The sequence below is a fragment of the Notolabrus celidotus genome, chromosome 20 (genome assembly GCF_009762535.1).
Source record: "Notolabrus celidotus isolate fNotCel1 chromosome 20, fNotCel1.pri, whole genome shotgun sequence".
Classification (NCBI taxonomy): Eukaryota; Metazoa; Chordata; class Actinopteri; order Labriformes; family Labridae; genus Notolabrus; species Notolabrus celidotus.
The window spans coordinates 1,203,937-1,215,409 of record NC_048291.1 but is presented as its reverse complement, the minus strand read 5'-3'; the positions used below and the strand labels follow the sequence as shown (position 1 = coordinate 1,215,409).

The 11,473-nt window shown below is 45.6% G+C and overlaps 1 protein-coding gene across 1 annotated transcript; it reads left to right on the top strand.

Moving 5' to 3' along the window:
• The first annotated feature begins 144 nt into the window (after window positions 1–144).
• Window positions 145–11,396, top strand: mcm5 (minichromosome maintenance complex component 5). The gene is made up of 16 exons (XM_034711622.1): window positions 145–464; window positions 1,959–2,085; window positions 2,165–2,293; window positions 3,394–3,566; window positions 3,666–3,821; window positions 3,997–4,166; window positions 5,856–6,027; window positions 6,119–6,230; window positions 6,309–6,452; window positions 8,188–8,253; window positions 8,540–8,716; window positions 8,799–8,911; window positions 9,014–9,142; window positions 9,228–9,370; window positions 10,497–10,624; window positions 11,131–11,396. The coding sequence occupies exons 1-16, from the start codon at window positions 298–300 to the stop codon at window positions 11,230–11,232; spliced, it is 2,208 nt and encodes a 735-aa protein (XP_034567513.1). The 5' UTR covers window positions 145–297; the 3' UTR covers window positions 11,233–11,396.
• Window positions 11,397–11,473: the final 77 nt, after the last annotated feature.

Genomic DNA, 11,473 nt, shown 5'->3' with positions numbered 1-11,473 from the left:
CAGGGCTAATAAACCGCCCCTTGTTCCAAGCCCCGCCCCCAGGAACCTGCTTTGACCAATAGAAACATGTTGTGATAGAACGCAGCCAATCAGAGAACAGACGAAGGGCGGGGTGAAAGCGACTCGCGCGAAACAGACGGGAAGTTGTTCAGTTTTTCCCGCGAAACATCGACACTGAGCGGGTTTTCGTGTGGCAGGTTCCAGAGACCGGGTCCAGACTTTTAACTGATCAAACAGTCCCCGTTCAGAGACTCTGATTCCGCTCCTGTAGTCCTTTAAAACCAGATCTGGTTCAGGATGTCTGGATTTGACGACCCGGGAGTTTATTACAGTGACAACTTCGGAGGAGGAGAGGGACACGATGAAGGGGGACAGAAGAGGACCCAGATCAAGAAACGGTTCCGGGAGTTCCTCCGGCAGTTCAGAGTGGGGACAGACCGGACCGGGTTCACATATAAATACAGGTTTGTTACATATATGATAAACTCATACAGCTTAGTTATCATTAGGGACAGTTAAAGTTATGTAAATGTGACAAAAGAGACACATGACTGAGGCCTGAAAACTACAATCAACAATTACTTTAACATTTAATTTAAAAGATCTCAACTTTAATCCAAATGTTAACTTTCCACCACCTCAGATATGTAAAGTGAATCCTCTAATAGATGTTAAAATGTCTTTTAGAACAGTCAACTCCATCAAGCATGCATCTGCCCTGCAAGAAGGTGTTGAGTTGCATTGTGGGTAATGTAGTATCCATGCTCCCTTTAGCATGACATGCTTTAGAGGACAAAAGCAAAGTTTTATCTGCTGTTTCTGCTTCTTCATTAAATCAAAAACTAAATAAAACAGTAGATTTAATTTAATCTGCTTCAAACTGAATACTTTCAGAAGAATGTGGTTTAAAACATCTACATATGATGAATACACATCAAACAACTTAAAGATGTGATGCAAAGTATTTAGAAAACAGCATCCATGATATCCCAAAAGAATGTCAAATGCAGTGACTTCCACTACAGAGTCATGTCTGTGTTTAATGCAGTGACTTCCACTACAGAGTCATGTCTGTGTTTAATGCAGTGACTTCCACTACAGAGTCATGTCTGTTTTTAATGCAGTGACTTCCACTACAGAGTCATGTCTGTGTTTAATGCAGTGACTTCCACTACAGAGTCGTGTCTGTTTTTAATGCAGTGACTTCCACTACAGAGTCATGTCTGTGTTTAATGCAGTGACTTCCACTACAGAGTCATGTCTGTTTCTAATGCAGTGACTTCCACTACAGAGTCATGTCTGTTTTTAATGCAGTGACTTCCACTACAGAGTCATGCCTGTTTATAATGCAGTGACTTCCACTACAGAGTCATGCCTGTTTATAATGCAGTGACTTCCACTACAGAGTCATGTCTGTTTTTAATGCAGTGACTTCCACTACAGAGTCATGTCTGTTTCTAATGCGGTGACTTCCACTACAGAGTCATGTCTGTTTCTAATGCAGTGACTTCCACTACAGAGTCATGCCTGTTTATAATGCAGTGACTTCCACTACAGAGTCATGTCTGTGTTTAATGCAGTGACTTCCACTACAGAGTCATGTCTGTGTTTAATTAATGCAGTGACTTCCACTACAGAGTCATGTCTGTTTTTAATGCAGTGACTTCCACTACAGAGTCATGTCTGTGTTTAATGCAGTGACTTCCACTACAGAGTCATGTCTGTGTTTAATGCAGTGACTTCCTCTACAGATTAATGCTGATGTTTAATGCAGTGACTTCCACTACAGAGTCATGTCTGTGTTTAATGCAGTGACTTCCACTACAGAGTCATGTCTGTGTTTAATGCAGTGACTTCCACTACAGAGTCATGTCTGTGTTTAATGCAGTGACCTCCACTACAGAGTCATGATGAAATCCACTCAGTCTTCATCATGTTGTGTTTTTCCTTCTATCCAGAGATGACCTGAAGAGACGCTACACCCTGGGGGAGTACTGGGTGGAGGTGGAGATGGAGGACTTGGCCAGCTTTGATGAGGATCTCTCAGATTGTCTCTACAAGCTGCCCACTGAGAACCTGCCGCTGGTGAGTCGCTCCCTAACTCACAGACGGACCTCGATTGTCGTCATTACCCTCCTCTAACTGAAGCCTTTTTATTTCCTAGCTGGAGGAAGCTGCAAAGGAAGTGGCTGATGAAGTGACCCGCCCCCGGCCTGCAGGAGAGGAGACGGTCGAGGACATCCAGGTCATGCTGAAGAGTGACGCCCATCACGCCTCCATCCGAGGCCTCAAGGTGCAGCACGAATCTTTGCCTCTCGTCCCAGCTGTGTTAATTATTCAATCAATCAATCTTTATTTGTATACTCGCAGCATTTAGCAAGTTACAGTGGCAAGGACAAACTTCCTTTAACAGGCAGAAACCTCCAGCAGGACCAGACTCATGTTAGACACACATCTGCTGAGACCGTGTTGGAGAGAGGGATAGAGGGAGATGAAGAGAGAGAGAGAGAGATGATAGTGGGGAGACGGATAGTAGTAGTTGTAGCAGCTGGAGTCTGGACCACGTCCACAGCAGCAGAGATCCAGAGGAACCTACGAGACAAGGGAGCTCAGGGACTCCAGAAAGGTCTAAGAGAAGAGAGGGAGACCAGAAGAAAGAAAAAGAGGAGAATAAATGGTGAAGGAATGGATAGAAGGAAAGGACGGGATGAGAAAAGGAGACAAAGGATGAAGAAACATGAAAAAAACAATGAAAGAAAGAAAAAAGTAAGAAGGAATAAAAAAAAAGAGAAAGAAGTAAAGAAAGCAAGAAAGACGGAATGAAAGAAAGAATGAAGAAAAGAGAGAAAGAAAAGGAATGAGAGGATGAAGAAATGTGTAAAGAACAAAGAAAGAAAGGAAGAAGGAAGAAGGAATAAAAAAGAGAAAGAAGTAAAGAAAGGTAAGGAAGTAAGAACGAACGAATGAAAGGAATAAGGGAAGAAAATAAAGGAGAAAAAGGAAGAAAGAAGGAAGAACAGAAAGTAAGAAGGAAGGATTGAATGAAAGGGAAGAAGGAAGAGAAGAAAGAAAGGATGACTGATAGACCAAAAAAAGGAATCTACAGCAGAGATCCAGAGGAACCTACGAGACAAGGGAGCTCAGGGACTCCAGAAAGGTCTATGGTTAGTAACTTTAATGGGACAGGAAGAGTTAAAGTGAGAGACAGGCAGAGAGAGGAGAGAGAGGGAAAGACAGGATCCCAGTGTGTCAGTCTAAGCCTATAGCAGCAGAACTAAGACCTGGTCCAAGCCTGATCCAGCTCTAACTATAAGCTCTATCAGAAGTAATTCAGACCTTTATAAACCCGTTCCCTCCTCTCCTCCTCTCCTCCTCTCCTCCTTTCCTCTTCAGTCGGAGCAGGTGTCCCGCCTGGTGAAGGTGCACGGCATCATCATATCCGCCACCGCCGTGAGAGCGAAGGCCACCAAGGTGTGCCTGCAGTGTCGAGGCTGTCGTGGCGTCATGAGTAACATCCCCCTGCCTCCGGGTCTGCAGGGTTACGCTCTGCCGCGCAAGTGCAACAAGTGAGTCTCTGACCGTACGTCCGTACGAAGGACTCTCTCTCTCCTGGACGAGTCAGGGAGGCGTCTGAAGGTTTAACCGTCTTTTCCTCCGTGTGGCAGGGAGGACGCCGGGAGGGTGAAGTGCCCCGTGGATCCTTACTTCATCATCCCTGACCGCTGCGTGTGCGTGGACTTCCAGACGCTGCGCCTGCAGGAGAGTCCGGACGCCGTCCCTCACGGAGAGATGCCTCGCCACCTGCAGCTGTACTGTGACAGGTGAGGAGGAGAGACCATCAAATCACAGGATGCTGCTGCAGAGGCATGACTGTGACTGACCGTGACCTCACCTGTGTCCCTCCTCCTCCTCCTCTTCCTCCTCCTCCTCCTCCTCCTCCTCCTCCTCCTCCTCCTCCTCCTCCTCCTCCTCCTCCTCCTCCTCTTCCTCTCTCAGGTACCTGTGTGACAGAGTCGTCCCCGGTAACAGAGTCACCATCGTGGGCATCTTCTCCATAAAGAAGATGGCCGTCGTGAAGGCAGGAGGCAAGGAGAAGAGTGCCGGTGTGGGGATCCGAGCCTCTTACCTGAGAGTGGTCGGCATCCAGGTGGACACAGAGGGAGCAGGTACGCATGATTATTAAGAAAGAAGAAGAAGAAGAAGAAGAAAGATACTTTATTAATCCCAGGGGGGAAATTCAATGTTTTCACTCGTGCTATTTTTTGGACATGCTACACACACTCAGTATACACGCACGCACGCACGCACGCACGCACGCACGCACGCACGCACGCACGCACGCACGCACGCACGCACGCACGCACGCACGCACGCACGCACGCACGCACGCACGCACGCACGCACGCACGCACGCACGCACGCACGCACGCACGCACGCACGCACGCACGCACGCGCGCGCAGTGGACATGCTTAGGGAGAGATGTCAGAGTGAGGATGCTGCAATCAACCAGTGCACCCAGAGCAGTTGGGGGTTTGGTGCCTTGCTCAAGGGCACCTCAGTAGTGAACCAAGTGAACCAGCACCTCTCCAGCCACCAGTCCACTTGCCAAACTTCGTCCATACTGGGACTTGAACTGGTTCCCAAGCCAGGTCCCTATAGGCTGAGTTACTGCCGCCCCCTCGCCACCTGCAGGTGGATAGGATGTTAGGATGATTATTATAGGATGGATGGATTATTCTAGGAGGTAAATCAATCAATCAGACTTTATTTATAAAGCTGCTTTTCATACAATGACATTGAAACACAAACATAAAAACAACTTCAAATAGAATACATTAAGAAAAAGATCCCACCCCCAACCCTGATCCCAAAACCATCCCATAATCCTAAGGTTAAGAACACAATATGCAACTATAATAATAAAAACAACAATAATAAAAAGAAGTTGCTGAACGAACTGAGGAAACACTCTCATGTTATCTTAATGAGGAAACACTGGAGGTAAAATAAGATGTTAAAACTCAACACAGGAAATTAAAATCACCAAAATAAAATACATTTCTAAAGATAATAAAAGACTAAAATATTAAACCATTAAAGTAACTTAAGATGCAGGACTTAAAATAAAGAAATAAGTACATAAATAAATACAGTAGAATAAAAGTGACTACATTTGAAGCAGATAATAAATAAATAAATAAATAAAACTTAGTTTAAAGCGAGTCTAAAAAGGTCGGTCTTGAGATTGCTTTTAAAAATATTGATCCTCTGTGGCGCCCTCAGACCTTCAGGGTCTTCCACAGACCTTCAGGGTCTTCCACAGACCTTCAGGGTCTTCCACAGACCTTCAGGGTGTTCCACAGACCTGTGGACCATGATGATAAAAAGCTGCCTCACTTTGAGTCTTAGTTTTTACGTTTGGTACAATTAAAAGTCCACTACCTGAAGACCTGAGGGCTCTCACTGGCTCATATGATTAATAAGAAGGGTCAAGACCATTAAGAGATTTAAAAACCAATACAATAATCTTAAACTCTAAAAGATACTGGAAGCCAATGCAGAGACTGATGTGGACCCTCTCTCTGGTCTTCGTCAGCCTTCTTACAGCTGAGTTCTGGAGCAGCTGAAGCTGAGACATGTTCTTTTATGGGAGACCAGAAAGAAGAGTGTTACAAAGATCAATTCAACAGGTTATAAAAACATGACCTAGTGTCTCTGCCTCGGCTTGAGAGAGAAACTGACACACTTTGGAAAATGTTTTTCAGGTGATAAAAAGCCCTCTCTGTTATTTCTCTAATGTGTGGCTCAAAACTCAAAAGGGACGATTAAAGGAGGTTTTGTTCTGTCCTTCAGGTCGCGGTGCAACCGGATCCGTCTCCCCGCAGGAAGAGGAGGAGCTCCGAGCGCTGGCTGCAACCGCCAACGTCTACGAGTCTCTGGCTCGCTCCGTCGCTCCGTCCATCTACGGCAGCGACGACCTGAAGAAGGCCATCACCTGTCTGCTGTTCGGAGGGTCCAGGAAGAGGTGAGACCCTGAGCCCTCCATCTTTACCTCCCTGTGCTCCACCGCCGTACGAACCTGTAGTCAGTTATACGTTTGTCTTGTGTCTCCTCAGACTTCCTGACGGTCTCACACGCAGAGGAGACATCAACCTGCTCATGCTGGGGGACCCGGGTACCGCCAAGTCTCAGCTGCTGAAGTTTGTGGAGAGGTGTTCTCCTATCGGGGTAGATATCCTCTCTAAAGGAGCTAAAGTTCCCTTTAATGGAAGTGAATCAGACTCTAACTTTGATCCGTGTCCGCAGGTTTACACGTCCGGTAAGGGAAGCAGTGCAGCCGGTCTCACCGCCTCGGTGTTGAGGGACCCGAACACTCGCGGCTTCATCATGGAGGGAGGAGCCATGGTGCTGGCTGACGGAGGAGTCGTGTGTATCGATGAGTTCGATAAGGTGAGAAGGGAAACTCTCCTCAGGGTGGAGACCTTGGATGGATCCATGTGACGTCAGTATTTGTTTTTAAACGTGGCGTGAGAAGACGAAGGGTTGGAGAGGGAGGGAGAGAAAGAAGCAGAACCTTCCCAGACTTCATGATAACTTCAGACTGAAACACGTCAGAGTGCGTCTTTAATCAGATTTAAGAGCATTACCACTAAATCATCGAAGCAGAAAGTGTCAGGTGGTTAAATTCATGCAGCGAGTTCATGCCAGGGTTGGTATTATCCTGTCAGAAACTCTTCTCATTTGTAAACTATGAGACAAAGTGAGTTGGAGGTTAATGAAGGTGAATCATAAACAACAGAAAGCCTTGTTAAATCCACTGAACGAATGACCCTCGGCACCAGAATCACTATTTAGTTGATCAAAATACAAACATTCATAAAACTGTAGCTCTGAAATGTGGGTTGTATGTTGTGTCTAAGCTGCAGTTCAGCCTCCCTCCACTAGCTGGAGCTGTAACTCTGGTTAACATGTGCTGCCATGATGCACTAAAGGTGCATTTCAACCAAGAGTTCCGGGGTCTTTTAACCCCTGGAACTACTCCCCCCTGAACTAAAAGGTTCCTGGTCCCACATTGTTGTCTGCGTTTGGACCGCGGGCTGAAGTCCCGGGTAGATTGTGTAAATCAGGCCAGTGACGTATGGAGGGGAAAAAGTAAATGCACTACACCACCAGACCAGTAGAGGGCAGTAACACAAAGAGGAATGCCATTCATCACAGATGACACCATAGAAGCAGACGGACAGGCAGGTATCATTCTGAGCAACACAACAGTTAGCCTGTTAGCATGAAGAGACTCAGCTGGTCTGTTTTAGATGGTGCTATATTTCATCACAGGTGGAAAAAACAATGACTGTCAATGCTTTTTGAAAAAATTTGACAAAAACAAATTTGACCAAAAAAAATTGACCAAAAAAAATTTGACAAAAACTTTTTTGACAAAAACTTTTTTGACAAAAACTTTTTTGACAAAAACTTTTTTGACAAAAACTTTTTTGACAAAAACTTTTTTGACAAAAAAAAATTTGACAAAAAAAAATTTGACAAAAAAAAATTTGACAAAAAAAAATTTGACAAAAAAAATTAACCAAAAAAAATTTGACAAACAAAAATTTGACAAAAAAAATTTGACAAAAAAAATTTGACAAAAATCTGCAAAAAAAAAAATTGAAAAAAAATTGATGAAAAAAAATAAAAATAAAACTTTGAAAAAAAAATTGGACAGAAAAAAATTGACAAAGTTGACCCGGAGCCTGTCGAAGAAATTAATTTCCCTCTAATTTGAAATTGTGCTCCAAAAGCAGAAAAAACTGAAAAAAAGTGAAAATTTTGTGCCTGCGGTTAAAAACATGGAAAAAGCAATGAATGAATCAACACCAGTAGAGGGCAGTAACACAAAGAGGAACGCCATTCATCACAGATGACCCCATAGAAGCAGACGAACAGGCAGGTATCATTCTGAGCAACACAACAGTTAGCCTGTTAGCATGAAGAGACTCAGCTGGTCTGTTTTAGATGGTGCTATATTTCATCACAGATGGATTCACTGAATCAACACGTGAGAGGAGATAAGCCTGACGAAACGTCACTCACTGCAGCTTTAACTGAAACGACGATGTGTGAGGGAGTTTGTTCAGTTTGATGTGTGTCACAGGATTCAAGAGAACTCTTCTTTTCTGTTGCTCAGATGAGAGAGGACGACAGAGTGGCCATCCATGAAGCCATGGAGCAGCAGACCATCTCCATCGCCAAGGTATGTCACATTCGTGTTTAACGCTTGAAGACCTAGACCATTTTTGGGGGGCGTCAGACTCTCCTGAATTTATTTTGAATATGCTGAATGAGACAAATGTGGTATCAGTGGAAAGCTGAGAATGAGTTTTTAAAGCGTGTTGATAGGGTTAGCGGTTCAAAGGTAATCAAACGTTTAAGAACAAGTAGCCGGCGGCGGCGGCGGCGGCTGTCTAGGTTTTTGAAGGTTTAGAAATGCTCTGTCCTGAGTCGCCTGAAGGTCAAACTAACCCCGCCTCCCTCCTCAGGCCGGCATCACCACCACCCTGAACTCTCGCTGCTCCGTCCTCGCCGCAGCCAACTCCGTGTTCGGCCGCTGGGACGACACGAAGGGCGAGGACAACATCGACTTCATGCCCACCATCCTGTCCCGTTTCGACATGATCTTCATCATCAAGGATCACCACGACCAGCAGAGGGACATGGTGAGGATCTCAGAGCTTCAGAGAGCAGGGATTCAGCTGTGTGATGTCTTTATCTCTTCACTCATGTCCGCTCTGTTCTTAGACGTTGGCCCGTCACGTGATGAACGTTCACATGAGCGCTCAGACTCAGACCGAGGGCGTGGAAGGCGAGATCCCGCTCGCCACCTTCAAGAAATACATCGCCTACGCCAGAACGTGAGAGCCTCTTTATCTCTGTGATGACATGATGACATGAATGCTGCATTAGAGACTCTGTGCATGAATGTTTGGCTGATTCCTGATGTTGTTTGCGTGCAGTAAATGCGGCCCTCGGCTCTCTGCGGTGGCGGCTGAGAAGCTGAAGAACAGATACGTGGTGATGAGGAGCGGAGCCAGAGAGCACGAGAGAGAGACGGACAAACGCCCGTCCATCCCCATCACCGTCAGGTGTGAAACTAAGCCACGCCCACATCTCTGTACTCTAAAAGATGAACTCCTCTGAAGTCATCGTTTCATGTGTTCATGTCTTCAGGCAGCTGGAGGCCGTCGTGCGTATCGCAGAGTCTCTGGCTAAGATGAAGCTGCAGGCGGTCGCCGGAGAGGAGGAAGTGGACGAGGCCCTCAGACTCTTCCAGGTGTCCACGTTAGACGCAGCGCTCTCAGGCAGCCTCTCAGGTCTGTGTGTGAAGTATTCCTGATTAAAAGCATCCATTGAAGGTGGAGTGGCTGAAAGAGTTTTTAATCAGCATCTCAAACTGAAACTGAAGGTCATGGAGAAATGGTTGAAAGTAGATGGAAGTGATGTTGATACAGGAAGTGGACGTCTTCTCCCTCTCCTTAAAGGTGACATATCATGCAGAATGGACTCTTTAATGGTTCTCTCCCTGAAATCTGTGTCCCTGTCTACAAACCCCCTGAAAAGTCAAAGACTCCATTCTGCCCCTGTTCTGATTTCTCCACCTTTCTGTAAATGTGTGCTGAAACCAGCCGTTTCAGTTTTCAGTGTTTTTCATACGTCACAACGCCATCCGGTCTGTAACAGGAAGTCAGAGCTCGGAGCTTGTTCATCCCATAGACTGTATAAAATACAACTCAACCCCTCCTCCGTTTTTCATTCCCTGCACACATGTGTGCTAACAAGGAGCTTAGGAGGGAGGCATGCTAGTTGTAGGCTGTCTTAATAAACACAAAGGTCGCTTTTACTCCCCACGTCTGCAGATTTGAAGATCTAGTGGATGATTTTTAGTTATCATGGATAAGTGCTAGCGCTAGTTAGCATAGCCACATAGCTACATGTTGGTAGCTGTGTACCAAGACACACGTCGACATGCTGACAAATAAAACAACAAGAAACACTAAATCTGTGACCAATGGTTCAGAAAGGTCCTGCTGCAGGCGCCTCTCCGTCAGGATCAGATTCTGGATCAGATTCAGAGGGTTGAAGTAACGCGGGTCTGTGAGCAGCCGTGTATATTCAGCCAACATGTAAACATTAACATCAACGTGCTGGACAGCCGAGGCCACACCCACTTCCTGAGGGGGCGTGGTCAGAGAGCTCCTTCTCATTTAAAGGCACAGACACAGAAAACAGACTGTTCTGAGCAGGGCTGAAAAAGAGGGGTTTACAGGCAGACCAGAATCTGATTTTAAAGAGTTTTTATGAGCAATAAACTTTAAAGACATGTTTTGGGGACCTCTTAGACCAAGATATGTTGATGAAAAAAGCGTGATAGGTCACCTTTTAAAGTTTAGACTCACTGAAGAAGCACTTCTTAATGTTACCTTGTGTTTGTGTTCCCAGGTGTGGAGGGCTTCACCTCTCAGGAGGATCAGGAAATGATCTCCCGTGTTGAGAAGCAGCTGAAGAGACGCTTCGCTATCGGCTCTCAGGTGTCCGAGCACAGCATCGTCCAGGACTTCACCAAACAGGTCAGAACGAGGACTCAAACAGAGTCACATTTACAAATAAGGCATTTCCTCCAATCAAAGGTACAAAGTGTTCCTGTGGTATCTGGAATGAGTGTACTGGATGAGGTTCTTGACCTGGATCCAACACGCAAAGGTTTAATATCAACCATCTACAATAAGCTGACAGGTCTGAGACATGCTCCCCTTGACAGAATAAAAGCAGCTTGGGAACAGGATCTGGGCCTTTCACGTTCAGAGGATGTCTGGGCCTCTGTCCTTTAACTGGTGAATTCAACATCCCTTTGTGCTCACCACTGCCCGTTCAAAGCTGTGCACAGGGCCCAGATATGTGAAGCCAAGCTGTCCTGTTTTTATCCTAATGTCAGCCCCTACTGTGACAGCTGAGGCCTCCCTTATCCACATGTTCTGGACAGCTGGTGTCCCAGTCTGGAAAAACTGTTTCAGACCTGGTCTCAAATTCTTGCCACCAAATTCATGTCATTCATGCTCTTTTCTCCTCTTCACAGAAATACCCAGAACACGCCATCTACAAAGTCCTGCACCTGATGCTGAGGAGGGGCGAGCTGCAGCACCGCATGCAGAGGAAAGTCCTCTACAGAGTGAAGTAGAGCGAGCCGCGCTCTGATGACTGATTGATAAAGATGTTGATGTAAATAGTTTGGATCTGCAGACTCGCTGTGTTTGTTAAAGAGTATGAAGTGGTGAGAACTGGATGTTAAAGGAGGTTGTTCATGGATCAATAATAAATGTGGGTGTCCCTGTTACACAAAGATATGAAGCGTTTGCATGATGTGTACAAAAATGAAATTGTTTCAAAATAAAATAATAAAAAAAAGTTTCTTTATTTTC